This window comes from Aethina tumida, chromosome 5 (assembly GCF_024364675.1).
Source record: "Aethina tumida isolate Nest 87 chromosome 5, icAetTumi1.1, whole genome shotgun sequence".
Classification (NCBI taxonomy): domain Eukaryota; kingdom Metazoa; phylum Arthropoda; class Insecta; order Coleoptera; family Nitidulidae; genus Aethina; species Aethina tumida.
Window position 1 is genome coordinate 27,829,065 of NC_065439.1, and position 25,762 is coordinate 27,854,826.

The following is a 25,762-nucleotide window of genomic DNA, read 5'->3' on the forward strand; positions in this document are numbered from 1 at the left end:
CAGGTTTTAAACTTCCTGTCGATGACATCCTCGGAACTCTAAGTTAAAACATTGCGTATATCGATTAATTAATGATTAATTATAAAAAAGCTCAGATATTAAAAATACCGATAAGTGTTTTCTAAATGTAATTAGCAATCGGTGGTTTGACAGTTCAAAACATAAAAGTGACATATTGTAAGTTGTCAGACAACTTGTCGATTAAATTCAGTGTATCCAAATGTTAACAAATGAATAAGACTAAAAACTAAGAATAACTACGTAAGATAATTAAATATTTATACGTTCCAATTCAAATATTGTTAACTAACATTATAATTAGATTTTAGAACAAGAATATGCCAAATAGAGATCAAGATAAATATTCAACTAGACACTCTCATCTTTAAACGTTTATAAAACAGTGACGCCACAAAAATAAAGATTTTGCGTGGGAGGTTTTAAATAGTAAAGTCCCTAGTTTTGACAACTCCGTAACTAAGTCTTGAAAGACAAAAGTACGATGAATTCTTTGTAAATAGTAGCAAAATGAGTGATTTATTTAAGTCAGCTTTCGAGTATTTTAGTGCGTCTAGCGTTAGCCAATACAGTGATAACAGTTTTGTTGGACAAGTAATAGAAGTATCTAATGTAAAATTAAAAATTAAAAAAGTTATATCAGAAGGTACATTTCATATTGATTTTCTTATAAATAATACAACTAAATGTTGGTTTTTAGGTGGGTTTGCGGTGGTTTTTGTGGCCCAGGATGTAGCCACAGGAAAGGAATATGCATTAAAAGTAAGTTGAGCTCAATTGTACTGCAAATGTTTATTGAATGTTTGCAGAGACTGCTGGGGGCTGATGAAGAAGCAAAGAACAACATACACAAGGAAATAGAATTATTAAAGAAAGTCTCTGGACATCCAAATATAATACAATTTTTGACATTTCATTATACAGAAAGAGCAAAAACAACCCATGGACAACATGAATTTTTATTGATCACTGAACTTTGTCCAGGTACTGTTAAGGTGCTTTTAATATATTTTATTATATAGTGCTATTTTAGGTGGCTCATTAAGTGAAATTTTACAAGCCAGAACCAGTCCTTTTGATGCAGACACAATTGCCAGAATTTTTTATCAGATATGTAAGGCAGTCTCTCATATGCATTCTCAAGCACCACCAATTATTCACAGAGATTTGAAAATAGAGAATTTATTAATTAGCTCTGAAAGTACCATAAAACTATGTGATTTTGGATCTGCCACTGTTGAGGTTTTCAGACCAGACCTCACTTGGTCTGCTAATCAACACTCTGCTTTGGAGGAGAATGTAAGTCATATCACTAATACTAGGAACAATATAAATAAAAAATTATTACATATTGGTAATGTGATATTTGTTATCTAAACAGTTTTGTTTGTCTTTAATATAATGAAATGTATGTTACAATTATTACTTTGTGTTATAGAAACATTGTTTATCAAGTTATGCACACAAATTTGCAAATGAGTCCATTTTTTTATAAAAATTTATTAAAAAAATATTAATATAAAATTCGTTAAAGATGTCAAGATTCACGACACCAATGTACAGAGCCCCTGAAATGGTTGATACTTGGAACAACTATTACATAGGAACGCCCGTGGACGTGTGGGCATTGGGGTGCATCTTATACACGCTGTGTTACATGAAACATCCATTTGAAGATAGTGCAAAGCTTAGAATCATGAATGGCAACTATACATTACCACAGGACCCAAAATACAACTGCTTCCATGACATCATAAGTAATATTCAATGCAACTCCACGTTTAATCGATCACATAATTGTACGATTTTCAGAGGGTTGTTTGCAAGTGAATCCCGAAAAAAGAATAACGGTGTCCGCTTGTCTGGAAAGAGTGGCCGCGATCGCGGAGACGAACGGTTACAATTTAAGGGTACCATTGATTTTGCATCAGACCCAACCGGATCCGCCGGTCGCCGATAATAAGAACGGTGTTAGGCCGCCACCACCCAGACCTGCCCCACCTTCGCCAGCTCATCAGCCACCTGCCAGACCACCTCAACCGGTGAGTTAACTTTATTTTTTTATTTAGAATTTAAAGTAATTAATAAATTATTTAATTATTTTATAATTCATAACTTTGATATCAAGTAATTATACAAGTAGTTTATACAAATAATAGTTATCTGCTTAAGTCAATAATGAAACAAAGGGTACCATATTATCATTCATTTTCTATAATCTGATGCAATTTGTATTGTTGTCAGGTTCCTCCAAGACCTATTGCAAAGGATTGTTCTGCACAATCTGATGTAAATTACTATCCAAATATTTACCTACGGCAGTAAAGTTATCATGGTTTAAATTTCAGATGCCACAAAGACCCGCCCCTAACGTTCCCCCTCCACAACCTAGACAGCAGGATGTCAAACAGACAGGATTGTTTTCTTCCCTAAAAGGAGGGGCAGGTAGCTTTTTGAAGAATCTCAAAGACACTAGCACAAAAGTCATAACTTCTGTTCAACAGTGAGTATCCAATAATGTAAATTTTTTCCATTGAAGTCTCAGTTTCTTATTATAAGAATCAAAATTGAATTTTTTATTAGAACAATGGGACGCACCGACCTGGACATAAACTACATAACGTCGCGCATCATCGTTATGCCGTATCCGTCCGAAGGCCTTGAGTCCGCCTACAAGACGAATCACATCGAAGATGTGCGCATGTTTCTCGACGCCCGCCATCCCAATTACAAATATTCGGTGTACAATCTGTCGCGCAAACCGTACCACTCTAAATTCGGGCAGGCACGCGTCGTCGATTGTTCGTTCGCCTACTCCGAACACTTCCGGGCACCCCTGCTCAACTCCATGTACCAGCTCTGCGAGGACATTTATCAGTATCTTGCAGGTGACAGCAGGAATGTGGTGGTGATACACTGCACTGTAAGTACCGACGTTTATATTTACGTGTGTTCTTACTAAGGTGTATGTTTCTAGGATGGCAAGGCAACGTCGGCCACATTGGTTTGCGCACTGCTTATTTACGCCGGTCTTGTCGAGGTTCCGGAAGACGCTTTGCAAATGTTTGCTGTAAAAAGATGCCCACCCAATATGCAAGCATCTAATCTGCGGTACTTGTATTACTTAACTAATATAGTCGGACATCCAACGACATATCCACACTACAAGCCAGTAACTTTAGTTTCCATACAACTTCAGCCAGTTCCACTCTTCACCAAAGTTCGGTAAGAATCACCTATCTATGATATTTACTAATTTTTAGAAAATATATACACTGTACTAATTTAGTTTCTTGTTTTTAGCGATGGATGTCGACCGTATATAGAAGTATATAGCGAAAACCGCTGCCTTTTATCAACGTTGCAAGACTATGAAAAGATGAGACTGTATAATCTAGCTGAGGGAAAGGTAATATGTTGAAATGTCTATTTATAGATCTATTAACGCTTTGTTTTAGTGTTTGCTGCCCATTAACGTAACAGTATGTGGCGACGTTTGTGTGATAGTATACCATGCCAGAAACATACTTGGTGGTGTAATGTCTCAAGGCAAAGCTACTGGTATTAAAATATGTCAAATTCAATTCCACACTGGTTATATTCCTGAGGAAGAGACATCTCTTCGTTTTTCAAAGTAATAATTAAATGTAATAAATTCAAACACCAACTAATTATTTATGTTTAGGGCTGACCTCGATGAATTGTCTGAAAATAACGAGCATTACCAAGATAGATTCACGGTGACGTTAAACGTTTTCGTGACTGACACAGAGAGACGTCCAGCTCAACCTGCTCCCTGGCAAACTGATCAAACCCAACGTGTCGCAGATACGATGTTTACTTCGCAATTGGAACATGACGAAACAGTAGACAATTTCGGTTAGTAATTTTTCAACACGTTTCACAAAGTCTGCAATTATTAACGGTTTACAGTTTCAAAACAACTTCGAAGGAAGACGAGCTCACCAAAAGTCCCTCCACAAAGGCCAGCTAGGCCTGCCCCGCCTCCTGTTTTAGCTACGAAATTAACGGGAGAGAAAAATTCAAGTGATTCAGATTCGGAGCCGATCGTGGTTAGTTCCTACTTACACCAAACCTAGAATTATCAATACATAATATTTTTATAGAACAACGCAACACCACCCCCACGTAGGCCTCCTCCTCAGGTAACCAAACCACTAGAGGAAGCTGTGGACCTGCTGAACCTCAACTCAACCCCTGCAGTGGCCAGTACAATCAAACAATCGCCCAGCACCAATTTCGATTTGCTGAGCGGCTTCGGCGACGCCAACACCAATGCAACTAGTACCGACAACTTCGGTTCGTTCAATGACGGACCCAGTCAAAATGCTGGAGCTGCCAAATCGGACGATTTGTTCGATCCTTTCGGAACAACGGGCGAAGGGGATGGAAATTTATTAGGAGGATGGGGTAATTTTAATTCCACTGCAACAAGTACCGCAAGCAGTGCTGGTATACAACAAAATCAAAATGCAACAAAACCTCCGGATTTATTCGCCGACTTGGGCAATCTGGGAAGTGGATTTAATTTGGGTCAGTACTTGATTAAATAATAATTCTTGATACTTGAAGAAATCTAGAGTGGACTAAACTAATTTGAAACGTAAATAATCTAGATTTGAAACAATGTAACGCTTTTTATTTATTGTTAAATAAGAAATACTAAAAAATTTCCACCCTGCAAATAAGAAAATATAAATGGTAAATTGGTAATTTTAATTTAGGAGGTCCATCGTCTAATAACGGTACTCACACGCCGAATAGAGCACCGCCAACAACTCCTCAACATGCGCCCCAACAACCGCCACCTCAAAAGCAACAGATGAAGTCTCCCGATTACAGTAGATCTCACTTTGAGCCAGTAAACAATAAAAACGGCCAGAACAACGCAACCGAACCAAAAGCCAAAAAGAGTGAAGATGTGTTTGGAGATTTGCTCGGGTCACAGGGATACTCGTTCACAGCGAAAAAAGATCAGGGCCCCAAAACCATTAATGCGATGCGTAAGGAAGAGATGCAAACCTACATGGATCCAGAAAAACTCAAAGTTATGGAATGGGTAAGTAGTTTTATTTTATTAACTGGACGTTGAAATTAATTTATGCTATTACAGAAAGAGGGAAAAAAGAATAATATCCGAGCGTTGTTATGTTCGATGCACACAATATTATGGGAAGGTACAAAATGGAATAAATGTGAGATGCATCAATTAGTCTCCGCAGCCGATGTAAAGAAGGCGTATAGAAAAGCTTGTCTTGCAGTGCATCCTGATAAGGTTTGTTTTATTACAATATCTTATATAAGTTTAATACTGGTGTGTTATTTATTTCAGCAAGTGGGAACTGACAATGAGAATCTTGCGAAACTGATTTTTATGGAGTTAAATAATGCTTGGAGCGATTTTGAAAATGATGCTTCGCAACAGAATATGTTTGCCTCTTAAGGATGTGATTTTATCTTTTCTCGGTCAACTGCATTCCACGTATTTACTCCCTGGAAGTTTTATATTTGATTTCTATTTTAACGACTCTTCCTTACGCATATCGATAATAAACTGTATTTTTAATCGTAACTCTAAAGAATCTTCATGCAAATATCACCTATGGATATTATTATAAATAGACAATATGAAAATTTACAGTAGACTGTAACTTTAGAGATATTGTTGTTAAAAATAAAAAATATATGATATGTATGTTGTTTCCCACAATATTTAAGTTTGCTTGAGACTATTTTTCTATTGTGATTCTGTTTAAAGTGATGTTCAACTATCTTTTAAAATTTGTTGGCTTTACCTAATTTTAATCAGTTAAAGACAATACTTTGTTTTTATATAAAAATTGTAATTTATTGTTACTAAGATCAAAAATAAATATTTACTTCAAACTTATTCGTTTTATTAAAAAACTGAAAATTGTTTACAAAAACTTATTAAATGAAACAGCATAAATTATATAAAAATGAACAAAACTTAAATCTAATAGGAAACCTAAAATTTAAGCAATTTTGGCCAACCAATTCTTCAAATCATCTAAATCTGAAGCTTTTTGCTTGTTGCAACCATAAGACTCTTCAAACTCAACTTTGAATGGCAGTTCAGAAAACTCAAAGTCTTTGTCCATATCACCCAATCCAGAGTTCTTCTTTGACTTGGAATCCACAGATTCCAATTGATGAGCCTTAGTAAAACGCAGAGTATTCCTATTAGAAAAATAATAAATAAGTCATGGAATAAAAAAGTAAATACAACCAAACTTACAATTCTTTTTCCAAAATGGATTTAATAATATTGCAGCCCTTTGCTAATGTGTGATCTTGTTTATTACACAAGATAAGTATTTTGGGGCAAATGGAGGTCACTGTAGTATCAGTTAGAACATTATACAAGAAATCAGCAGCATCTCTGACATCTTGCTGCAGAGTCACAGAATCAATGACAAACACAATGCCTTTGGCTGAGTTCTTGTGTTCCTCAAAGAACTTGTCTCTTAAACGTTCATGTCCAGGTATGTCAATTATTTTGAGTGTTTGCTAAAATCAGTCATGTGAATAAGATACTTCATAAACTGGGAAAAGACTCACGTTATTGACTGTGTAATTGCCAATATTCTCCTTTATTGATGTATGAGTTTCCACATACTTATTATGCACAAGCTGGGAAAATATAACTGTCTTACCACTGTCACAAAGTCCAGTGATCAATATACCACGCCTTGAAGTTTTCTTTCTTTTATATAAAGCGAATATGACTGAAATGATTTAATTATTTTTTGGAGTTGTAACATATGGTAAATATATCTTACCCACAGTAATAAGTATGACAACAAGTGCTATTAGTATTGGATAATAATTAGTATTTTCAATTTCAATTGGCTCTTCCTTTTTCTCCATCGTATAATCTCAATTGCAAACTGAATTTACCGGCGACAAGTTTTGACAACTTGGAAGTTCTACAAAAAATTCAAAACATAACCTCAATAATTGATGGGCAGAATAAAATTTTGTTTTAACAATCACAGTATGTGGTTCATTTGTAAATAAAGAAATATTTTACCAAACATTGTTAGTAGTACCAACCATTCATTCATTCAAAGAGTAAATAAAAAATCGTAAATACATACCAGAATTCAGCAACGAATACAAAGTGTGGCGACGCTGTCCTCCATAAATGTTCCGTGGCCTATACACATAAAAAAAATCAGGTGCACACATAGAAAACTTATACAAAGTTATTCCCCTAAGTGCAACAACACTTCTTTATGCCTTACTGACCGTATGGATATTCATCCGAGTAATTTCGAACGACGTTCGGCTCTAAACTTCTATTCGGAATACGGGGAGAACCGAGGCATCTCGAAGCCGACATTCGAAGTTATCACTTTAAAGTCCTCAAAGCTACGCTAGCTTATTGATGAGAGTTAACCTACAATAGAATTTGATATTTGTTTTTATTTTGGTTAAAAGGATATGATTCAAATTACTGTATGATTCAAAACATAGGAGGAACAATGGGACCTGCCAAAATTATTTTATTGGCCTGTGGCTCCTTTAATCCACCCACAAATATGCATTTAAGAATGTTTGGTAAGTTATTGATCATAATTATTTATATAACATTATAAACAGTCCAACGTTTATATCGCCTTTTTAGAGATCGCCAGAGATCACTTGCATAGGATGGGAACATATCAAGTAATTGGTGGTATAATTTCACCTGTTCATGATGCTTATGGTAAAAAGGAATTGCAATGCTACACACACCGACTAGCAATGACTAAGCTTGCACTGCAAGATTTGGATTGGGTTAAATTATCAGACTGGGAATGCAAGCAAGAAACCTGGAGTAGGACCAGGGAAGTCCTACAATATCACCAAAATCAAATCAACTCTTACCTTCATAACAATAGAAATGAAGGAAATAAAGATGAATGTACATGGTTGCCTGTTAATGAGTTAAAGAATGCCACTCCTGGAACAGTGACAGTGAAGTTATTGTGTGGGGGTGATTTACTGGAGTCATTTGGGACACCTGGATTATGGTCTGATGAAGATGTATGTATAAAATGTGTATTTTAAATTGAATTGTTATGCTGTGTTTGATTTGTAGATAGCAGCTATTGTGGGACAGCATGGACTGGTGGTAATTACTAGGTCAAAAACAAACCCCCTCGAGTTCATTTACAATTCTGATTTATTAACAAGATATATGGTATGTATACAATTTTTTCATTAATTTTTATGTTAACAATTCTTCCTTAATAATTGTTTAAATATTATCATAGTAGTTAAAGATCATGTGTTTGTCTATGAATAAATTATTTATTACAACAAATAATATAAACATTTTATGTTTTTAATGTCCATTAACATATATATCATAAGAGTTTTAGTTAAACTCAAAGGTATTATTATTTTTTTTATATGAATTATTCAGGGCAACATTACCATTGTGACCGAATGGATCAGAAATGAGATCAGTTCAACGAAAATTAGGAGGGCGCTCAGAAGAAACGAATCCGTGAAATATTTATTACCAAACCCAGTACTAGATTACATTTACAAAAACGAGTTGTTCAGAGCTGAAAGACCGTAAGTGAAAATTTCAATTCAATTAAATTACAAACATCAACCAATAATTTTTCTTAGTTTCTATCCGTATTCAAATAAATTGATTTAACATTGCGTTTGTTAATTCATGCATTCGCGGACACAACAGTAAGTACACCCTCGCCCCAACAGACTATAACAACCAATTTCTCACACCATCACCCACTGACGTGAGCATGGAGTCGCCGAGCCCGACAAATTGCATGATGATTTGCAACAACAATTTATTCGCGCGTTCACCGTCAACCGAAAAACGCTTATCCATCGACTCCGTCGACTCGGCCCGGAAGAACGCCATCAACTCGTTGCGTATGCCGGGCCAGGCCGTGAAGATTATCACGGAACGCACGGGGGAGCACAAGGTCTTGAAAAATGAGGTAGGTAAGGGTGAACTGCCTAAACTGAAAGTCGAGGACAAAACGTTGAAAACCTCCAAGAGCTTTGGTAACTTTAAAGAGATCGAGTCCGATAGGCAGGCCAAGACAAGCGGCAGTCTCAAAGAGTGCAAGAGCTGCGACGAGAATTTAATTAAGTTTATTTTTACGAAGCATGGAATTCAAGTTATTAGTGACGTGGAGACGATAGTCTAAAGTTGACGACGGTTTCTGGTGGATTTATGTGCCAAATTTTTTGACACGCATTCGAAATTTTTATGAAATGCGTGAGAAAATAAAAATTTAATTGGATAACATGAAAAGGGGAGATATTTTAAAAGTGAAAGAATTAGAATGTTATTTATAGATATTATCAGTATTAAATAGTTTATTTAAAACAATAATTAATTTATCAAGCACTTGAAATCGGCGTCATCAATAAAATAAATGCTTGCTATAAAATGGCTGTTACATTTTTAAAATCAAGTACAAAATATAATCAATCAGAACTGAATCAAAAATCAAAATGATTACTCGATAAATGTAAACGGAATTATAAAGTTAATTTTCAATAGAAAAGTGAAACATCCAATTGTGTATCTATAAAATACTGAACATAAATAGTTGTAGCTTACATTTTTGAAATAGTGGTGGATGTAGTTAAGTTGGTTTTAGATAATATATGTTAAACCACCTTGTAAATTAGCAAATTTTCATTTCAAATCAGATTGCATATAGCTTTGCCGCTTATTTAAGTAATTTGTTTTGATGTTTTAATTGAAATATCTGTTGTCAAAAAATCCTAAAATTATGAGTGTTTAATGGAAAACTTGGTAGGGGCAGTTTACTAATAATTTTCCTAATGACCTACTAATAATCATCTGCTTTACAATAACAACGAATGTTTAATCTGTCCAAAATATACAGTTTTATAACATAAAAATCAATAGTTTAGTCCCTACTCAGTTTTCATAATTGCATTGAAATATTTTTCAGGTGGGTACTAATTTGTAACTTCTTGAATCAACCCCTAAGTACAAGTTCCTAGCATGTATTTGTCTAATCTAATCAGCGTGTTCAACTTACTTTCAAAAATAAAAAATGACAATTGTTTTTCAGTTATAAAAAACTTGGCTGTGTATGTTAAATATAATAGTTTTAGATTAAAGCTTTAATAAAAACAGTATTCTTTTAGATAATTATATACATTGAACTAACTAAAAATGAAGTATTACTTTTTTATTAAAAAGTGTATTACAAAATGCAACTAGCATGCCTCTATTTCTATTAGTTGAATATTGTCTGTGTTGCATGATTGTTTTTTTGTTTCAGACATCTCTAGTTCGGCCTGCATGTCTTTAATTGAACCTTATAGTTACTCAGTGTTACTTAAACAAACAAATCGTACTGTTGTGATAGCTTTTTTGTATAGAACCTATTGTTAGTAGCAGTTTTTATAAATTACACATATATAATATTCTTTTTATGTAAATACCGTGAAATGTACTTTTTTAGAAGAATAAATATGTATACTTTAAATTGTTTTTTACTTTGTAGTAACCTCATATCAAGATAAAAATTAAATAATTAAAATGCAGTGATTTTATAATAACATTTATTAAAGTAAGTCACTTTGTTTTCTAACCAAAAATTGATTGAATATTATCTATAGTTATACAGTCCTTTGGTCTCTTCTTTTGTTTACTCCTTTTTGATTATAATATTTTCCACCTCTCTTTATATTTTTATCATGGAAATAGCTTAAATAATACTTAACTCTTTTTGTTGTCAGATTTTTTGGGTCCACAATCGCACCATGGTGTTAAAGAATGATCACAAATTAATTGAATATTAATTATAGTTACAGGTGACTCCTCTATTAATAATTTTGTCCTTTTTAAAATGTTATATTTTACACTATGCAATCCTGTTTGTCTGTCTCTTCTTCTTGTTACTTCCTTTTGATTATAACATTTTTCCATGTCTCTTTTTCTGTCTTTACCATGGATATGCCTAAAATTGAATTATACAATTTGCTGTTCATACTGGATTTAAATAAATAGAAAATAGATATATTTTTTTATAACATTTACCTAAATGTATCCTTTGTTCCAGTAGTGATGTCCTTGGGTCTGACTACTGTTAGATTAGCATCTTTTAGTCTAACATAGAACTCATCATCTTCTAATCCCCAACCCCAGTATCTATTAGACATTCCATTCACCAACTCAAAATGTTCTCTAAATTAAAAAATGTTAAAATTATTATCCCCAATTGTTAATAATTTGGTACTAATCCAGACCTATTAATTAATAAAATCCCGCCAATAAACTTTTCATAGTGGTATCTAGGATGCAAATTAGGTGCAGCTATGTGTGTTGGCATTTTTGGATAGCTATATGATAAATTATGGTTCAAGGGTAACAAGTCCACATCATGCATAGCTATATAGGAATAATTTATCCTTGTTTCTAAATAACCAACATTGATTAAAGACGCTCGATTAAATCTAAAAGTGTCCACTTGGTTTAATATAAAAATATCATGATTTATTTTTTGTCTAAGCAAAAATCTATGAATGTAAGGAACAAAAGTTAACAGTTCTTCAAATCTTTCTCTATATGGCACTAGTATTGCTAATTTGTGTTCCAATGAAGGTTTCTCAAAGTTAATTAATGGCTCATATGGAAGAGATCCTTGTAAGCTATCAGGGTGATTGCAGTTGCAGTTGCCTAAAATAATACAGGGAGATAAGATGGAACAATATTTCAATACAAGAATGTTTACCATTATTGAATAGTTTTATAGTTAGAACTGCAATTGTTATAAAAGTGAAGGAAAATATTGCTAAAATAATTTGGACAAATGAAGTGTGGAATATTCTAGATTTTGTAATTTTCATATTTTACGTTTTTTCTAACTTAATACTCTCTCAATAGTAAATAAATAATAAATCCACTTTAAATCTCATCTTCTTTTCTGCTATGGGATTGACAAAATCCAATGAACCTCAGACACTTCAGTCCATTTGGCCAACTACTTCTTTCCTTATATTTTTTTAACTTTTAAAGGAGTCCTTTAAGCTTTTGACCAAGGAGTAAGGTAAACCACAAACAGGATACTAAAGGAAATCAAATTCTTAAATTAGATTACTTAATATAAATATATGAGATTCTATAGGTATTGGGAAGACATGCTGATTAGCAAGGGGATAAAGGTTGTTGAATAATTTAATATACTTTGAACTGTTTGTCAGCTATTTTTAGTTGTCCAATTTGAATTTACATTGTTATAATTTTTAAGGAAATAATGTTGCGACGTTTAGAACAGAAGTTAAAGCGAAGGGAATGATTATTACATTAAGGAGTAAAATAGGATACTTACAAAATCAAATAATTTACAGAAAGAAGTGTCTGGGCCAAAAACGATTTCTTAACTGTATAGCATTATACATCGAGTAGTCTATTATGGTATTTTCTTTGGTAGAGTATTCTCTAAGATGGTTGTGAGATATAAAATCTCATAAATTAGTATTATTTATATGTAAAATCCAAATCAAGAATTCAAATTGTTGTTCGGGTGACTTAACCTCAACCATGAGTCACCTAAACTACAAGCAACAAGACGAAACGATAATAGAAAACTACGAGGGTAAACTAAAATTTAATCAGTTCATTTGTACCCTAATGGACACCCTTAAAACCAGATTTTAGTGTGTTCAATGAAATTTGCAAATAAATAATTTATTATAAAAATGTAATTCTAATGAATAAGTTAGGTGAATCACATTGTAATATTTTTTGATTCCATAGAGACTACAAAATAGAACTTTTCGTACACCTCTCATATCTAAAGCGTAACTTGAACTCATAGAAAACTGAATGAACTACCATCGACAATCAGTAACTAGAAACATGGTGGCCAACATTATTATCATTTCTTCGCTTTTTAAACTGCAATTGGGAAAAATAAATCTATCCATGCAGTAAAATAAGTATAAAATCAACGCTAAACATTGAATATCTATTTTTTTAAATATTATGCAACATTATTCGCCTTAAGCACAGAAATGTATTGATTGGTGGCTCAAGTTGACAACACATTGCGCAAAGTGACTAAACTCAGTCGGCTATATAATCACTTTTCGCGGTCACACCGAACCAAAGTTGATCATCGTGTTCAACTGAAAACATGTTATTGAGTTTTAACACAGTTTTATCTCATATTAAATGTCAAGTGATTCGTACGAGTGGGAAAAACACAACAACAAACTCTCTACCGTCTTGATCTAGTGCTAATTTAGTTGTTTTTTATAGTAAATTTAAGAATAAGTTTATTTAATTTCTCAACATGCCGAAAGGAAAACGAAAAGGAAAGTCTGGTGAGTCTATTGCGTCTTACTAGATGTTAGTTTAACGAGTATTATCGTCTTATTCGCTTCTATTCCTGGATTATCATGTCGAAATCCGTTCTAAAGCGATGACATATGGCTAACTTTTTTATCAGTTCGATTTTATTTCTTTACAACATTACGGTAGATAATAATTTGCAATGCTAATTATACATATTTGTTTATTTTGGTATTCACGTCAATAATCTAATAACTTCTAAGGAATGAAATGAGTCAGCAGATTAATGTTGCATTTTGTTGGCACGTGTATTTCTCAGCATATGGCTTTATCCGAAATTCACCAAAAATACATTTCGTCGCATGTAAAATTAGAATTTCACTTTTATTTTACCTCACGCCTGCATCGCATGCCAAGGCTACGAAAAAACGGGCATATGTCTAAATATTATGTAACATTGTGATTTTATTAATAATTATAATTCATAGTTGTCCAACCTTGTTCTTTGTTGTTTTGTTTATGGGTGATCTTGGTTTCCTGTTTAGTTCTTTGCCTCAAATAAGATTTATTTATTTGTGCGTTCAATCAGTGTTGATTTTAAAATTAATCCTTGACCTGAATAGAAAATGTGTATCTAGAACATTATCTAACAGGTACCACAATAGTTGAAAGTAATGATTTCTTGTTTATTAACTGTCTTTATATTGGAATGTTTGTTTGTAGAATAACTCATAGAAATTGTATGTAGATGTTTAGATTATGAGGACATACAAAAATATTTAGTACTACCAAAATAATGACATAAAACCGGATATGTAATCTCAAATAATTTCCGGTAAATCAAAATTTTGTATATTAGAAAAATTAACTAAATGAAGTCAACAAATCCTACCTTTTAGGTATGCTCTAGTAATAAATAAAATGAGGTCTTCTTGGTATTAATAATGTGCAAATATTTGCCATGAAGTCATTGTCAGTAGTTGAGTCATGATGCATCTTTGTAGGATAAAAATATTTCAATACAAAACAACAATTTAACAAAATAGTGTTTTTATTTTAATAATTTTTTGTGGCTTCCAAATAAAAATGTTTGAATTAGCATTTTTTAATTCGTTAATAAATATTATCGTTCTTTTAAAATAGCCTAATAAAGAATCAAAATTAAATAAACTTTATGATGAAATAATACTTGTAAACATTTAAGAATTGTAATTAATAGATTTGCTCTATTAAATGCTTTCCAATAAATTGTTTGAAATGCATGCAAAATTAACATGCATACATAATTATATTCACTTGAGTAAATCTATAATTTTTAATTATTGTGTTATTAATTGTTGAATATATGCCACATTCTTTTTAAAGTAAAGTAAAGTTAATGCATGATTTACGAAGAAATCAATCAATCGTAGGATAAAACGTTAATTGCAATTTATTTTGTCGTTATAAATATTTTATTCTTAATCAGTATTTCTAATCTTACTTTTTATTGTATTAACAAATGGTTTTAAAACCAATTTCCATGACATCATTTATTAAACAGTGATAAAAAGTCACATCAAAAATGAAATAAGTCATCAGTTATCTGATCAATAATTTATCATTTATTCATATTATTAATGTCTCATTCACATTTAGATCATCGTAACAAATTCGACGGTTCGTCCGACGAAGACTCCAACAATGTGAACGATGCAGCTAGTGTCATTACAACGTTATCCAATGTCTCCGAAAACAGCGATTTCGCAGATGAATGCGCATTGGAGAGGCTCGAAGACAAACTGTGCAAAATTATCGATGGGCTCACAGATAAGTCATCAAAAACTAGGTAAGAAAAATTGACACATTCGTATATATATAATAGTGATCATTATTGATTTGTTTTCTTGTCTCGTAGGGTGGAAAGTTTTACAGCCCTGTCAAAGGCTTTAGTCAAAAAGTTCGTCCCCACATTTGTAAAGGATCGCCTCTTTACCTTGTCCGACGCCATTGAGCGCAGCCTGAAGAGAGGCGGCGGTCTAGAAAAGGCGGCCGCCGCAGAACTCACAACGCAGCTCTGCATACAACTGGGACTGTATGATGACTGCCAAGACATCAGTCGCAATTTCACTCCCATACTCCTGACCATTGCCAACGATAAATCGGTCGACCCGAACGTCCGTGCAAAGGTTTGTCGCACTCTGGGCAACGTGGCATTTCTCGCAGGCGGCGAAATGGCCGACGTGCTCCTGCTGATGCAGCAATTCGAGACCATCTTCGGCGGCAGCTATCTCAAGGGAGACGGCACCGTTCCCAACTTGGGCGCCGAGGTGGCCAACATGCATGCCGCAGCCCTCAGCTCCTGGACCCTGTTGCTGACCCTCCTCGCACCCTCCAGCCTGTCTCACATGATGAACGAGTCTAAGAGACTGGCCGGTCCCGATCAGATAGCCGATTTACTTGAGTCGGGCCACTTGGAGGTGAGGATGGCGGCCGGTGAAGCGCTCGCCGTTATTTTCGAAATGGGCAGGAGCGACGACGAAGACTTCAAAGAGGATTTCGCTAGGGAAATTGCGGATACGCTTAAACAACTGGCCACTGATTCCAATAAGTACAGGGCTAAAAAGGACAGGAAACAGCAAAGAGCCAGTTTCAGGGACATTTTGCAATTTATAGAAGTATGTATTTTGTAGTAGACAGCCTTTCACAGGCTAATTATAATAAATGGTTTCAGGACAATGTAGTCTCAAATGTAACAATCAAATTTGGCCATGAAGAGCTCACTGTGGATTCGTGGGCAAAACGAAAGCACTACGATGAATTGTGCAGAATCCTCGGGCCTGGTATCAATGTGCATTTGACCGAGAACGATCTGCTCAGAGACATTATGGAAATCGTTGGAATGCCACCGGATGAGGAGAGTCTCGCCCATTTGTTGGGCCAGGAGGAAAGAAAACGAAAGGTACATTAAATAATATTTTAGCGTGGGTTAATATTTTAATCATGTTTAGATGATGTTACAAAATTGGTTGTGCAAAGTCTCCTGTCTTATACTTTAATATTTATTAATTTGTTACAGAAAATACAAAACGCAGCCAACTTTAAAGCTAGGACCATTTTGCGTGGCAAGAACAGGGATAAACGATCAGACTTTTAAACAAGTTATTTTATATTCTGGGACTACTTTTTCAATAAACATCTATTTATTATTTACATTAGCGCAATTATTTATACTATTTTATGTTTGTTAAACATATAAGGTAAAATTAGTTCCATATTTGTTACTTTCAATAATACGTAAATAAAAGTTTTAATTAATTTACGAATTTATTGTATTATTAATATAACCAATTACTTATTAATCTTTCCCAAAACACATAAAATAAATATACATCAGTAAACAAGACTAGACTTCTTGTATCGCAGTTAAATGTATATACAAACAACTGGAATGTAAAGTAATGAGATCGCTATTATTTGCTTAAATAATATCACTTTGATGAGTTTCTTAAAGCCATATTTTGTTGCGTTAACTCATTGGTAACGTGTTCCCAAGCATTGGTCGTTGCCTGATAATAATTAATCTGCTTATTTACAAAATCTAATAAAATCTTTTTCAAAATTTGCTGTTTCTCTAATTGCCACCTCTCCAGGTCGCTTCTAAGAGATTCATTGGCACACTCCAAATTATCCTGATTCGATTCCACCTTCTTCAGCAACTGAGGAATGTAGGTCCCCAGTTTTTCCAGTTTATCGTCGCAACTGGGCTGTCTCCACAACGAAAATCCACCGGAAGTTTGGTTTGAATTCTGACTATTGGCAACTAACTAAAAACGAAATGATCACTATACAACACAAGGATTTTAGTTAAAAATTACCTTGTCCTTCTCATTGTGCCTTTTGTTTAGTTCCTCCATTGAAATCTCGTATGCACATTGATACGACTCCCGTTTCTTTAAAGTGTCCTGCACCACATCTATGTATGCCAAAAAATCTTTAATGGGATTCCCTACAGTGTTGCAGTAACTCTGAACCAGCGAGTTTTGAGCGGCCGTACTTCTCTCGAGAGCATTGCCGATATTCTGTAGCAAGTCGCTCAATTCCGGCTCAGTTGTGGCCCAAGAGGTGAATATTGGGTGATAACTGTTCAACTCTGTTATTAGTTCAGCACGTTCTTTATTGATGCGGTTAGAAATTTTTTCTATAGACGAAATTTTTTCCGCGAGAGTGGTTAGATAAGTCTTAGTCTTATCGAATTCGATATGACGGTTTTTGAGGATGGAGTGACTGGAATTGGCATGACTTAGTGTACGTATTTTGTTGTCGGTGTGAGGACGTTGCCTGCGATATATGTTGAAATCCTAAAATTTATATAAACGATATCAAATAGTCTTAACAACTTTAATTACACTTAATTCATTTTAGTACGACTAAGCAAATCGTGCTATTCATGCAATTGTTGTATTCATTCTAACACAGAAGTTGGAAAGAAAATAAATTTGAGATGAAAATTACAGAATTATCAATGTGTATATAGAGAATGTTATCCTTGAGTGTCAAACAAGTAAGCTGTAAGCATAAACTATATTTCACTAATTATATTGCATCTAGAAACTGTTTATTATATGTAATAAATAAATCGCTAAATAAAGGAAAGATTGCTACTTCACTTTAATGTATTGTGTGTTTTATAGCACATACCTGAGAAAAGTAATACTCTAAGTTCCAAAATTCAAACTATTTAAAAAGAATCAATTAATGCTAGAATTTTTAATCTCTTGTTATCACTAATTTATCTATACCAGAAAGAAAATAAAAATTCACTGGAGATAACACAATTTAACATATTAACTTTAAGAAATTAATAATTTATATTTAAATTTATTTAATGAATTAATATATTTTTTAAGAATTAACTAAATTCATTCTTTTTAAATCAACATGAAATGATAAAAAGCAAATTTTAAAAAAAGCTGACGTATTTATTTTACTTTTATAGAAAATTAACTGTTGTGAACAAACAATTAATTTAATTGCTCAATTTATAAATTTAAAGTAAACATTGCATGATTGTCAATTTAAATTTAATTGGTTATAATTCTACATTGTTATTTTTGCAGTCTGTATCTATTTTCAGATTACACATGTCTTTAATGTTAACGTTTTTGTCATAACAGATATTGAAATTGAAATCCAATAATGTCCATAAAGAGTAATGGCCAATATTAAAACACTAGATAATAAATTTTACAACTGGCACACTTATTATTAATCTAATAACCATGTATATATATATATATATATATATATATATATATATATATTGTAAACAGTTTAACACAAAAAACTTGCTATAAAACTTATATATCTTTGATTTCTTGTAAAATCAACCATTTTTTAAAATGCTAAAATATGAAAAATACATAATTTAAATACTTACAGACTGTTGGCATGTTAAGAAAATCTTGAAATGTTCATTACAACTTAGTATTGGATGTTGGGCAATTCTGCTTATGAAAACATTCAGTGCTTTCATCCTTAAAATAATAAATTCCTTGGAATACCTATCCAACTGCCCCATTAATGAATGCTTTGCTGGTAGTGGCTAAAATAAAAAATAATAGCAAAATTCACCTAAAACAAACACAAACACTTACAGGAATAATGCAGAAAGGATGGCACTCAAGTAATCTTTGTCGAAGCCATATAAAGTCATTGTACCTCCTCCGCACAACATACTCATTATCATTGTATTCAATCCTAGCAACTCTTGTAGTGATTCTGAATGTAATAAAGGTCTCCAAGGTCTCCAAATGCTTCTGGGGGTTGTCAATTTTGACGCAAAGATCCGAATTCTCGTCCATGTTCAATTCCGACAAGTTCTCGATGTCGTGAATGGTCGAAAAACTTTCCAAACTGGGCGACTGCACCTTTAAATTAACATTAACAACTCTTGTTTACACAGGAATGATGTGCGAATGATAACGTCGACTCACAAGGGAATTATCGAACGTCGAATTGCCACTACATATACTCGACCTGTCCGTATCTTTGTCCTTCAGCAACGACGATATGTCTCGACTTTCCGTTACCACATCCAGCACAGCCGACGTATTAGCCATTTTTTTACTCTGTTTCTATTCGGAACTAGGTTATTGGTGTTTTAAATGGGACACCTACAGGGCGGCACGTCAAAACAGCGCCTGTCCAAAAGATAATAATTACGCCAATGTCTATGCAACTCACATAACACACGAAGTTCTCCAGTTGGAAGTGTTTTACAGTACAAACGTAAGAGACTGTGGCCCCAATATTCCACTGTATATTTATATATCTTTATTCACATCCTAATTTGCAAAATTATATTGGCAAAAATCAATTATGTATTAAATGATAAGATTAGTTTAAATTAAACTAGTACTGGGTATTTCATGTCAAAGAATTTCTCTCAAAAGAATATATAATAAATAAAATACTCAAAATGAAAAAAATAATTAATTTATTAACAATTATATAAATAAATAACATTTAAAACTGTAGTAGATTTGAAGCTATCTCAGGTAAAGGGCAAATTATGATACAGAATATTTTATGCTACTATCACAAGCAGGCTGAAATACCTATTCTAATTAATGTGGTACAGAGTGAGATGACAATTGACTAATTTGCAAGTTCCTGTGGTATTTCTGGTCCTGAGTATTGGTATGAGTCTGTCCAATACCAAGATGGACATCCCACCTTTTGCAACTTAAAGACATTTGGAGAATCTTGAGATAAAATGCAATAGTAGTTACATTTTCTCTCCCCCACGTTTGGAATGATACTCTCATATGGTGGAGCAAGGATGTCTATAAAAGCAGCAGGCCCATCTACACTTTCAATTTCATGCAAATTTCTTTTCTCAGGTTCCAAAATGCAAGTCTCACTTTGAGCATCTAGCACGACATCATCGTTTTTTTCAACCAATAATATGTTACTTCTTAACTGTGCAAATCTACTGGCCTTTAAGTTGCGAATTGCAAATAAATTAGACTGGCTAGTGCTTTCATTTTGAACTACAGAATAGCTGCGCACTTTTATTTTTCCGCTAATAACTTTGATTAACCCATGCATTTCAGGATGATCATGCAACGGCAGCTTCATGCCTGGCTTCAAGACGAACACTCCAACTGTGAAATGATGATTTTCAAATATATCTATATAAGTGACAGGTGCTTTTCCGGGACGCTTCCATAGGTCTTCCGTGGCAAACTGGGGATTCAAGTTGACGTCTTCAGATGTTGTTCTGTCGAGAATCGCTTTTAATAATTCTATGTTTTGATACATAAGTTCCGGATTACTTGCGAAAGTTTTTCGGGCCTGTCGCAGAACATTTACGATTTGGCTTAACATTCTGAGCTGGTTACACCTCTAATTAACCCTAATTAAAACTCATGTTGTTTTACGATTTGATGTTCTGTACTGTCAAAAATTTGAAAACAAACATTAATGACGTATATATTTTGTAGTGATGGTAACAACCAATCTAGAAATCTGTTTTTATAGATTGTTGAAATTTTAATTTGTGCACTCGACAAAAGGTGGACATGGAACAATTTAAATAAATATAAAATCTATTTTTAAAACGTACCAAAAAATATTCAGAGCTAATAATCTGAACAACACATATTACGGATGTCTTTAACGAGCATTAATAGTTTACTTTCAGGTTTGGGAAAACCCACAAAACGGGGTTTAAAAAAGTGCTTCAAATGTGGGAAATTGAACGGCACCAAAAGCTTAACATGTAAGAATGTTCAATGCGGAGTTGTTTTGAGGGCATCAGAGGAAAAGGAAAAAATTTCTTTGGATGCCGTAAAGTTGAATACGGGCACAGTTAGACAAATATATTCCGTACGGGTGAGAGATATCGGTTCAGACCATAGAGGTTTTGTACAATTACCGCTGAGGAATACGTCCACAGATGAGGATAATTTATTGACCGACGTTGCTCTGTGTTTCGTAGATTCGTGTCAAAGATCATTCGATAACTCCATATTAAAATGCCACGAAGAAGACGTCGAGTATGAAGGTAACTCATTATGCCAGCACATCAAAGCAGCACTAGAAAGTTGCGAGGCGGCAAATCCCATTCATATCAAACGGGATGTGGTACAAAAATTGCAAATCTCAGAAGATATTCAAATGAAATTATTTCTGTTATCTGGGGAAAAAGTGGGTCCCTTGGTGCAGCGAGTATCGAAAAATGTGATGGCCGTAAGATGCCAGGTAACTCCTAAACATCCACTTGGATACTTGCATTTTACGTTTACTAATGCTAAAGGTAAAGAGACCTACGACAGATATTCCTGCAGCTGTGCAGAATTCGTATGTAAGTGTTAATATGTTAATAAATATTCATAAAAATTGAATGAGATATTTCAGTTTCCAATAGAGACAAATCAAACACTTCAAGATATAAATGTATTCATTACTATGCTTGCATTTGGGCCCTTGCGAGTAATGAGGAATATTTATCCGAGTTTGGCGGATTTCTGAATTATGAAATTCCATTTACAAGCGGTATGTATATGTACACATGTATTTAAGACAATAACATAAAATATTGTTGTTGACTCTTGAATGATTCGTAATATTTTCAGCACCACAGTCACTTCAAATTGACGACTTTAAAAACAGCACTAACGAAAATATGGAATCATCTGCCCAAAAATTAGATCAAAAAAGAAAGAGAGTAACAAAAAAATTATATAAAGGTGTTGATTCGAAAAAACGAAGAAATTTAATGCCGAAAATATTTCCTGTTCAAATAAAAATATTAAATGATTCAATGGAAGCTAGTCCTGAAAATACAGATGCTACTTGGGCGTTCACGGAATGGTTGAGCTATGTGACTGAATGTATAAATAAAACGATGAACTTTGGAAGTTGTGGACTGGTTAATACACAAATTTTTCACATTCCCGAAGTAAGGCTTCTCTATTAACGACAATACGCATTTAAAACACTTATTTTCAGATATTTTACAAAAGCTTCAAGGCAAAATTTCCATTGGTGTGTTTGGAAAATCAAGGAAATGGGATGTCCAATGAAGAATATTTTCATATAATGAATATTCTGCACGTTAAAGAGATTTTCGACACACCACAGGTGAAAAACGGTGTTTATTTACTTCGAAAATTGCAATTTTAGTTATTTTAGGTAAAACTGTGTTTATCTAAAAAGTTTGTACACAGCAATTCAAATGGTCTTGTGGAAGTGGAGAAGAATGAATCATCCGCGGATTACCCATCAAGTTTTATATTATTTCTGAACGTGGGCCAATCTACAATTGACGAAATTGACAACACCAATAATTCGTTCTTTATAGAATGGCTTCCTAACATCACAAGTGTTACCAAAGTGGGGCAGCTTAAACTACAATATAAATATGGAAGGAAAAATATTGTGAGCATTTAACATTGATGTAAATTAGGAACTTGTAAATAAAAAGACAACTAATGAAAATTATTAGGTCACTTACAGTTTATTATGCCAAACTTACTATATTTTAATGAATATAGTTAGCTATATACAGATGTATGTGGTTATTACAATTAAAACTTATACAACTATAAGGATAATTAACAATTAATAGTATTTTAACAATTTAAAATACAAACGCCCTTTTATATATATAAAAACTGTACATGTCCTTTAGAGTATCACTAAAACTTTTATTTATTATATACCAGTCATTTCTTTTAATTATAGTGTGCCATTTAACTATTAAATAATTTAATAGTCACACATTGTCCAATTAGTAGAGCTGTTTTCTGTTCCTGCACATAGTTTTAGATTTAACCAAACTGGAACCTTTTTAATTTAATTATCATTCATGCTCAACATGAATTTAATGTTCAGGTGATTGCAAGTAGTGGCTGGTGTCAAAACATTAAATAAACATCAAAAATATTTTGTGCATCATGTATAGTGCCCAGTTGGCCAGGTCCTATCTGTAGTACGGCTGATTATTGGCGGTCCACTGCGGTGGTGGTCCGGCAGTGTAGTCATACTGTGGAGCACCGCCCCTTCCTGCCGCAGCGGTTGGAGTCGCATATTGTGAAGGTGGAGCGGGGGCGCCCGTGGTGTAAGCAGCTGCGGCCACAGCGTTTGGATTGTACGACTGCGGTGGCGGTGGAGGCGGTGCGGCGCTGTAAGCTGGCGGTCCTGTTGCATAGTACTGGGGCGGAGCTTGTTGTGGAGGCGGCGGTATGTGCATGGGTGGCAGGCCGGACTGACCGTATGTGCTGGCCGCTGCCGCAGCCACCAGCGAGGCGGCCGCCGTAGCTGATTGTTGATATTGACTGGAAGGATAACTTTTATCACGTTTTTATTACCATTCTTCAGCAAATTATATAAAATAAATTAAGAGGAATTTAGAAATCTTAGTGTAATGTACAAACCTGTAATAAGTGTGAGTCGTGGGTGTAGGTTCGTGTACGGACGGCGAGGAATCTTGTATTGGTACCGTGATGAGATTGGTCCTCATGCCGGTGGTTTGAATTGGTGCCGACCTTTGTCGAACGTTACCCGACACAATGCCGGCCCTGGGATCGTTGGTCTTGGACCTGGGGGGCGCCCGCTCCGTTTCCACCACCTCCATCGGTTGTGGCATCGACGCAGACACGTGACGATGGTTGATGTGCGCCTGCAGGTCCCTCTGTGAAAGGTACGTGCGTCTGCAACCGGTGGTGCCGTAGCGGGAGCCCTCATGAGTGCACATGAACACGGTTCCAAGGCCGGTTTGTTCGACTCGGGTTACTTTGTCGCCGCAACGCGGACACTGCTTGTTCTCCTTTTTCCCACAGGCCAGGCAAAATACGTGTTTACATGGGATCTAAGAAATAGATTCTTATTTAAGTTTATCACATTTATGCAAATTGTGAAATCTTGAAGAATATGGATGCAGTTAAATGTGAAATATTGAAATTAAAACTTTGATAAATGTAAATATAAAACAGATCTGCATAATATTATTTAGATCATTAAAATATACACAAGTACTTATCATAACTAAAATATATCATCATTTATGCATAGTACATATGTATTATATCTTGTATTACTTAAATATATGTTAACAAATTATAAATAAAACTTTATATATATGGCTCAACTCAGACTTCTGAAAAATTTTAATTTTTTAAATTTTACAATTTTCTGATTTACAGCTTTGTTATAACTTATAACTTTTAATAAGAGTGTGTACTTGATTTTTGGAGCATTTTTAATTTTAAAATTGTGATTTATTTAAATAAAGGTGTTTACCAATATAATTTTAAGTTTAAAACTTCTTCAATTCATATAGTATTTTAAAAATTAAATCAATAACATAGAGCAACATTAAAAACATAAAAACAGACAACAACAAAACAGCACAAATCTTAAATACAGACCCAACTGCAATTCCAAAAAGTGGACAACTTACTGTCAATATAAAACAAAAAAAGCAATCTCACCATTCGTCCATAAATCAGAATAGGTTTCAAGCACTTATCACAACAATGTATCATTGGATTGAGAACTTTTTCACCAATTAAATTCACTTTATGGGACCAGTCAAGTCTCAACATGGGTTCTGGTGGGCCTCTATTTATAGTTGTAAAAGTGGGAGCTTCTAGTTGTGAAATGTCTGCCTCTAAGTCAACTAAAATATATAACAAGTTAATATGTATTGTAATTACGATAAACTGTAATAATTACAATGTGCAATATGAATAATTAACTATTAAACAATAATATTAATGAATTAATTATAATAACAAATGTGCCTTCAATTTTAAACAATATATGCATAATGAATGCACATAAAAATTTTTACAATTATAATATTTAATTTTGTTTCTATACTTAGTTTAGTATTCACATTGCCATTTTAGGTGGTTGTTCTAGTGATACAGACTTTTTGGGGCCGTATTTTCGTCAGGTTCAACGTCTTGTTGCTGAGATTCTTCAATAGCCTCAGGAATTTGAGTTTGTTCAACTTCTTCGTCGCTTTCGATGACTTTGATCTGTTTTTTGGCCCGACCCCGGCCTCTGCCCCTGCCACGACCTCGACCTCTTCCACCCCGGCCTCTTCCTCTTCCTCTTTTTGGGGGTTCATCCATTTTAGTTCGAGTTTTAATAGCAAATTTTGCTTGGACGCTCAATTAACAACAAAAATTAAGGTTATGTCAGTTTTGACGTTTCTCACAGTGCCAACCACAGGACAACCAAGAATAATTTTACAATATTGCGGAAGAACAACAACGAAGATTTGTGTTTGATTATAGGTACATTTCAAAGAAGGAGATAAGGCCTCTGATAAATAGGTATATTTAATATGTATTAGGTAGTGTGGTCTAAATTTAATTCAGTATTTTAATGGCAATA

At 33.9% G+C, this 25,762-nt stretch overlaps 9 protein-coding genes across 14 annotated transcripts; 4 read left to right on the forward strand and 5 right to left on the reverse strand.

Moving 5' to 3' along the window:
- Positions 1–37: 37 nt before the first annotated feature.
- LOC109599099 (cyclin-G-associated kinase) lies at positions 38–5,730 on the forward strand. 2 transcript variants are annotated; one of them, XM_049967628.1, is made up of 18 exons: positions 38–664; positions 719–780; positions 828–1,002; positions 1,052–1,317; positions 1,553–1,775; positions 1,831–2,060; positions 2,263–2,307; positions 2,367–2,521; positions 2,602–2,941; positions 2,996–3,243; positions 3,322–3,427; positions 3,477–3,652; positions 3,704–3,897; positions 3,952–4,091; positions 4,146–4,572; positions 4,764–5,098; positions 5,153–5,314; positions 5,372–5,730. In XM_049967628.1, exons 1-18 carry the CDS (start codon positions 529–531, stop codon positions 5,480–5,482), a joined length of 3,531 nt encoding a protein of 1,176 aa, XP_049823585.1. In that variant the 5' UTR covers positions 38–528; the 3' UTR covers positions 5,483–5,730. The 2 variants fall into 2 exon arrangements, with proteins under 2 accessions (XP_049823585.1, XP_049823586.1); XM_049967629.1 differs by lacking the exon at positions 2,263–2,307.
- A 184-nt stretch (positions 5,731–5,914) lies between these two features.
- LOC109599069 (signal recognition particle receptor subunit beta) lies at positions 5,915–7,288 on the reverse strand. The gene is made up of 5 exons (XM_020015006.2): positions 7,161–7,288; positions 6,843–6,989; positions 6,622–6,788; positions 6,299–6,570; positions 5,915–6,240 (listed from the first exon to the last, which is right to left on the reverse strand). Exons 2-5 carry the CDS (start codon positions 6,928–6,930, stop codon positions 6,036–6,038), a joined length of 732 nt encoding a protein of 243 aa, XP_019870565.1. The 5' UTR covers positions 6,931–6,989; positions 7,161–7,288; the 3' UTR covers positions 5,915–6,035.
- A 140-nt stretch (positions 7,289–7,428) lies between these two features.
- LOC109599067 (nicotinamide/nicotinic acid mononucleotide adenylyltransferase 1) lies at positions 7,429–10,559 on the forward strand. Of its 4 annotated transcripts, XM_020015005.2 has the most exons (6): positions 7,431–7,623; positions 7,691–8,091; positions 8,147–8,248; positions 8,474–8,628; positions 8,756–9,023; positions 10,353–10,559. In XM_020015005.2, the coding sequence occupies exons 1-6, from the start codon at positions 7,524–7,526 to the stop codon at positions 10,380–10,382; spliced, it is 1,056 nt and encodes a 351-aa protein (XP_019870564.2). In that variant the 5' UTR covers positions 7,431–7,523; the 3' UTR covers positions 10,383–10,559. The 4 variants fall into 4 exon arrangements, with proteins under 4 accessions (XP_049823587.1, XP_019870564.2, XP_049823588.1 ...); XM_049967630.1 differs by lacking the exon at positions 10,353–10,559 and having other exon boundaries at positions 7,429–7,623; positions 8,756–9,786; XM_049967631.1 differs by lacking the exon at positions 10,353–10,559 and having other exon boundaries at positions 7,434–7,623; positions 8,686–8,895.
- Positions 10,560–10,618: 59 nt separating this feature from the next.
- On the reverse strand, positions 10,619–12,631 carry LOC109599091 (beta-1,4-galactosyltransferase 7). The gene is made up of 5 exons (XM_020015033.2): positions 12,405–12,631; positions 11,808–12,141; positions 11,323–11,752; positions 11,114–11,260; positions 10,619–11,033 (listed from the first exon to the last, which is right to left on the reverse strand). The coding sequence occupies exons 2-5, from the start codon at positions 11,920–11,922 to the stop codon at positions 10,793–10,795; spliced, it is 933 nt and encodes a 310-aa protein (XP_019870592.1). The 5' UTR covers positions 11,923–12,141; positions 12,405–12,631; the 3' UTR covers positions 10,619–10,792.
- A 543-nt stretch (positions 12,632–13,174) lies between these two features.
- LOC109599093 (interferon-related developmental regulator 2) lies at positions 13,175–16,674 on the forward strand. The gene is made up of 5 exons (XM_020015035.2): positions 13,175–13,401; positions 15,008–15,197; positions 15,267–16,026; positions 16,083–16,310; positions 16,428–16,674. The coding sequence occupies exons 1-5, from the start codon at positions 13,371–13,373 to the stop codon at positions 16,503–16,505; spliced, it is 1,287 nt and encodes a 428-aa protein (XP_019870594.1). The 5' UTR covers positions 13,175–13,370; the 3' UTR covers positions 16,506–16,674.
- LOC109599092 (sorting nexin-30-like) lies at positions 16,653–19,528 on the reverse strand. Its single transcript, XM_020015034.2, has 5 exons — positions 19,345–19,528; positions 19,006–19,278; positions 18,789–18,953; positions 17,227–17,709; positions 16,653–17,175 (listed from the first exon to the last, which is right to left on the reverse strand). The coding sequence occupies exons 1-5, from the start codon at positions 19,468–19,470 to the stop codon at positions 16,840–16,842; spliced, it is 1,383 nt and encodes a 460-aa protein (XP_019870593.1). The 5' UTR covers positions 19,471–19,528; the 3' UTR covers positions 16,653–16,839.
- A 302-nt stretch (positions 19,529–19,830) lies between these two features.
- Positions 19,831–20,816, reverse strand: LOC109599098 (2-aminoethanethiol dioxygenase). The gene has a single exon (XM_020015041.2). The coding sequence runs from the start codon at positions 20,738–20,740 to the stop codon at positions 20,009–20,011; it is 732 nt and encodes a 243-aa protein (XP_019870600.1). The 5' UTR covers positions 20,741–20,816; the 3' UTR covers positions 19,831–20,008.
- A 157-nt stretch (positions 20,817–20,973) lies between these two features.
- Positions 20,974–22,858, forward strand: LOC109599096 (uncharacterized protein C2orf42). Its single transcript, XM_020015037.2, has 5 exons — positions 20,974–21,719; positions 21,773–21,910; positions 21,991–22,316; positions 22,367–22,498; positions 22,550–22,858. Exons 1-5 carry the CDS (start codon positions 21,023–21,025, stop codon positions 22,805–22,807), a joined length of 1,551 nt encoding a protein of 516 aa, XP_019870596.2. The 5' UTR covers positions 20,974–21,022; the 3' UTR covers positions 22,808–22,858.
- On the reverse strand, positions 22,850–25,568 carry LOC109599097 (E3 ubiquitin-protein ligase Hakai). 2 transcript variants are annotated; one of them, XM_020015039.2, is made up of 4 exons: positions 25,293–25,568; positions 24,850–25,037; positions 23,794–24,227; positions 22,850–23,694 (listed from the first exon to the last, which is right to left on the reverse strand). In XM_020015039.2, the coding sequence occupies exons 1-4, from the start codon at positions 25,495–25,497 to the stop codon at positions 23,340–23,342; spliced, it is 1,182 nt and encodes a 393-aa protein (XP_019870598.2). In that variant the 5' UTR covers positions 25,498–25,568; the 3' UTR covers positions 22,850–23,339. The 2 variants fall into 2 exon arrangements, with proteins under 2 accessions (XP_019870598.2, XP_019870597.2); XM_020015038.2 differs by having other exon boundaries at positions 22,850–23,706.
- Between the last annotated feature and the right edge of the window lie 194 nt (positions 25,569–25,762).

Excerpts from the sequence above, each read along its gene's own strand:
- LOC109599098 (XM_020015041.2), bottom strand. The coding sequence starts at position 20,740 with ATGTTAAGCCAAATCGTAAATGTTCTGCGACAGGCCCGAAAAACTTTC.
- LOC109599096 (XM_020015037.2), top strand. The coding sequence starts at position 21,023 with ATGTCTTTAACGAGCATTAATAGTTTACTTTCAGGTTTGGGAAAACCC. Across the intron at positions 21,911-21,990 it reads TGAAATTCCATTTACAAGCG|CACCACAGTCACTTCAAATT; the intron begins GTATGTATATGT and ends TAATATTTTCAG. Across the intron at positions 22,499-22,549 it reads AGATTTTCGACACACCACAG|GTAAAACTGTGTTTATCTAA; the intron begins GTGAAAAACGGT and ends TAGTTATTTTAG.
- LOC109599099 (XM_049967628.1), top strand. The coding sequence starts at position 529 with ATGAGTGATTTATTTAAGTCAGCTTTCGAGTATTTTAGTGCGTCTAGC. Across the intron at positions 665-718 it reads TAAAAAAGTTATATCAGAAG|GTGGGTTTGCGGTGGTTTTT; the intron begins GTACATTTCATA and ends GTTGGTTTTTAG. Across the intron at positions 5,315-5,371 it reads TTGCAGTGCATCCTGATAAG|CAAGTGGGAACTGACAATGA; the intron begins GTTTGTTTTATT and ends TATTTATTTCAG.
- LOC109599093 (XM_020015035.2), top strand. The coding sequence starts at position 13,371 with ATGCCGAAAGGAAAACGAAAAGGAAAGTCTG. Across the intron at positions 13,402-15,007 it reads AAAACGAAAAGGAAAGTCTG|ATCATCGTAACAAATTCGAC; the intron begins GTGAGTCTATTG and ends ATTCACATTTAG. Across the intron at positions 16,027-16,082 it reads ACATTTTGCAATTTATAGAA|GACAATGTAGTCTCAAATGT; the intron begins GTATGTATTTTG and ends AAATGGTTTCAG.
- LOC109599092 (XM_020015034.2), bottom strand. The coding sequence starts at position 19,470 with ATGGCTAATACGTCGGCTGTGCTGGATGTGGTAACGGAAAGTCGAGAC. Across the intron at positions 18,954-19,005 it reads ATCCTTTCTGCATTATTCCT|CCACTACCAGCAAAGCATTC; the intron begins GTAAGTGTTTGT and ends TTTTTATTTTAG. Across the intron at positions 17,710-18,788 it reads TCTTAACATGCCAACAGTCT|GATTTCAACATATATCGCAG; the intron begins GTAAGTATTTAA and ends TATAAATTTTAG.
- LOC109599091 (XM_020015033.2), bottom strand. The coding sequence starts at position 11,922 with ATGAAAATTACAAAATCTAGAATATTCCACACTTCATTTGTCCAAATT. Across the intron at positions 11,261-11,322 it reads GGGATTTTATTAATTAATAG|AGAACATTTTGAGTTGGTGA; the intron begins GTCTGGATTAGT and ends TTTTTAATTTAG. Across the intron at positions 11,034-11,113 it reads GGAACAAAGGATACATTTAG|GCATATCCATGGTAAAGACA; the intron begins GTAAATGTTATA and ends ATTCAATTTTAG.
- LOC109599069 (XM_020015006.2), bottom strand. The coding sequence starts at position 6,930 with ATGGAGAAAAAGGAAGAGCCAATTGAAATTGAAAATACTAATTATTAT. Across the intron at positions 6,571-6,621 it reads GCAATTACACAGTCAATAAC|CAAACACTCAAAATAATTGA; the intron begins GTGAGTCTTTTC and ends GACTGATTTTAG. Across the intron at positions 6,241-6,298 it reads TCCATTTTGGAAAAAGAATT|GAATACTCTGCGTTTTACTA; the intron begins GTAAGTTTGGTT and ends TTTTTCTAATAG.
- LOC109599097 (XM_020015038.2), bottom strand. The coding sequence starts at position 25,497 with ATGGATGAACCCCCAAAAAGAGGAAGAGGAAGAGGCCGGGGTGGAAGA. Across the intron at positions 25,038-25,292 it reads CGAAAATACGGCCCCAAAAA|TTGACTTAGAGGCAGACATT; the intron begins GTCTGTATCACT and ends TATATATTTTAG. Across the intron at positions 24,228-24,849 it reads TTCTGATTTATGGACGAATG|ATCCCATGTAAACACGTATT; the intron begins GTGAGATTGCTT and ends TCTATTTCTTAG.
- LOC109599067 (XM_049967630.1), top strand. The coding sequence starts at position 7,524 with ATGATTCAAAACATAGGAGGAACAATGGGACCTGCCAAAATTATTTTA. Across the intron at positions 7,624-7,690 it reads TATGCATTTAAGAATGTTTG|AGATCGCCAGAGATCACTTG; the intron begins GTAAGTTATTGA and ends TCGCCTTTTTAG. Across the intron at positions 8,249-8,473 it reads ATTTATTAACAAGATATATG|GGCAACATTACCATTGTGAC; the intron begins GTATGTATACAA and ends TGAATTATTCAG.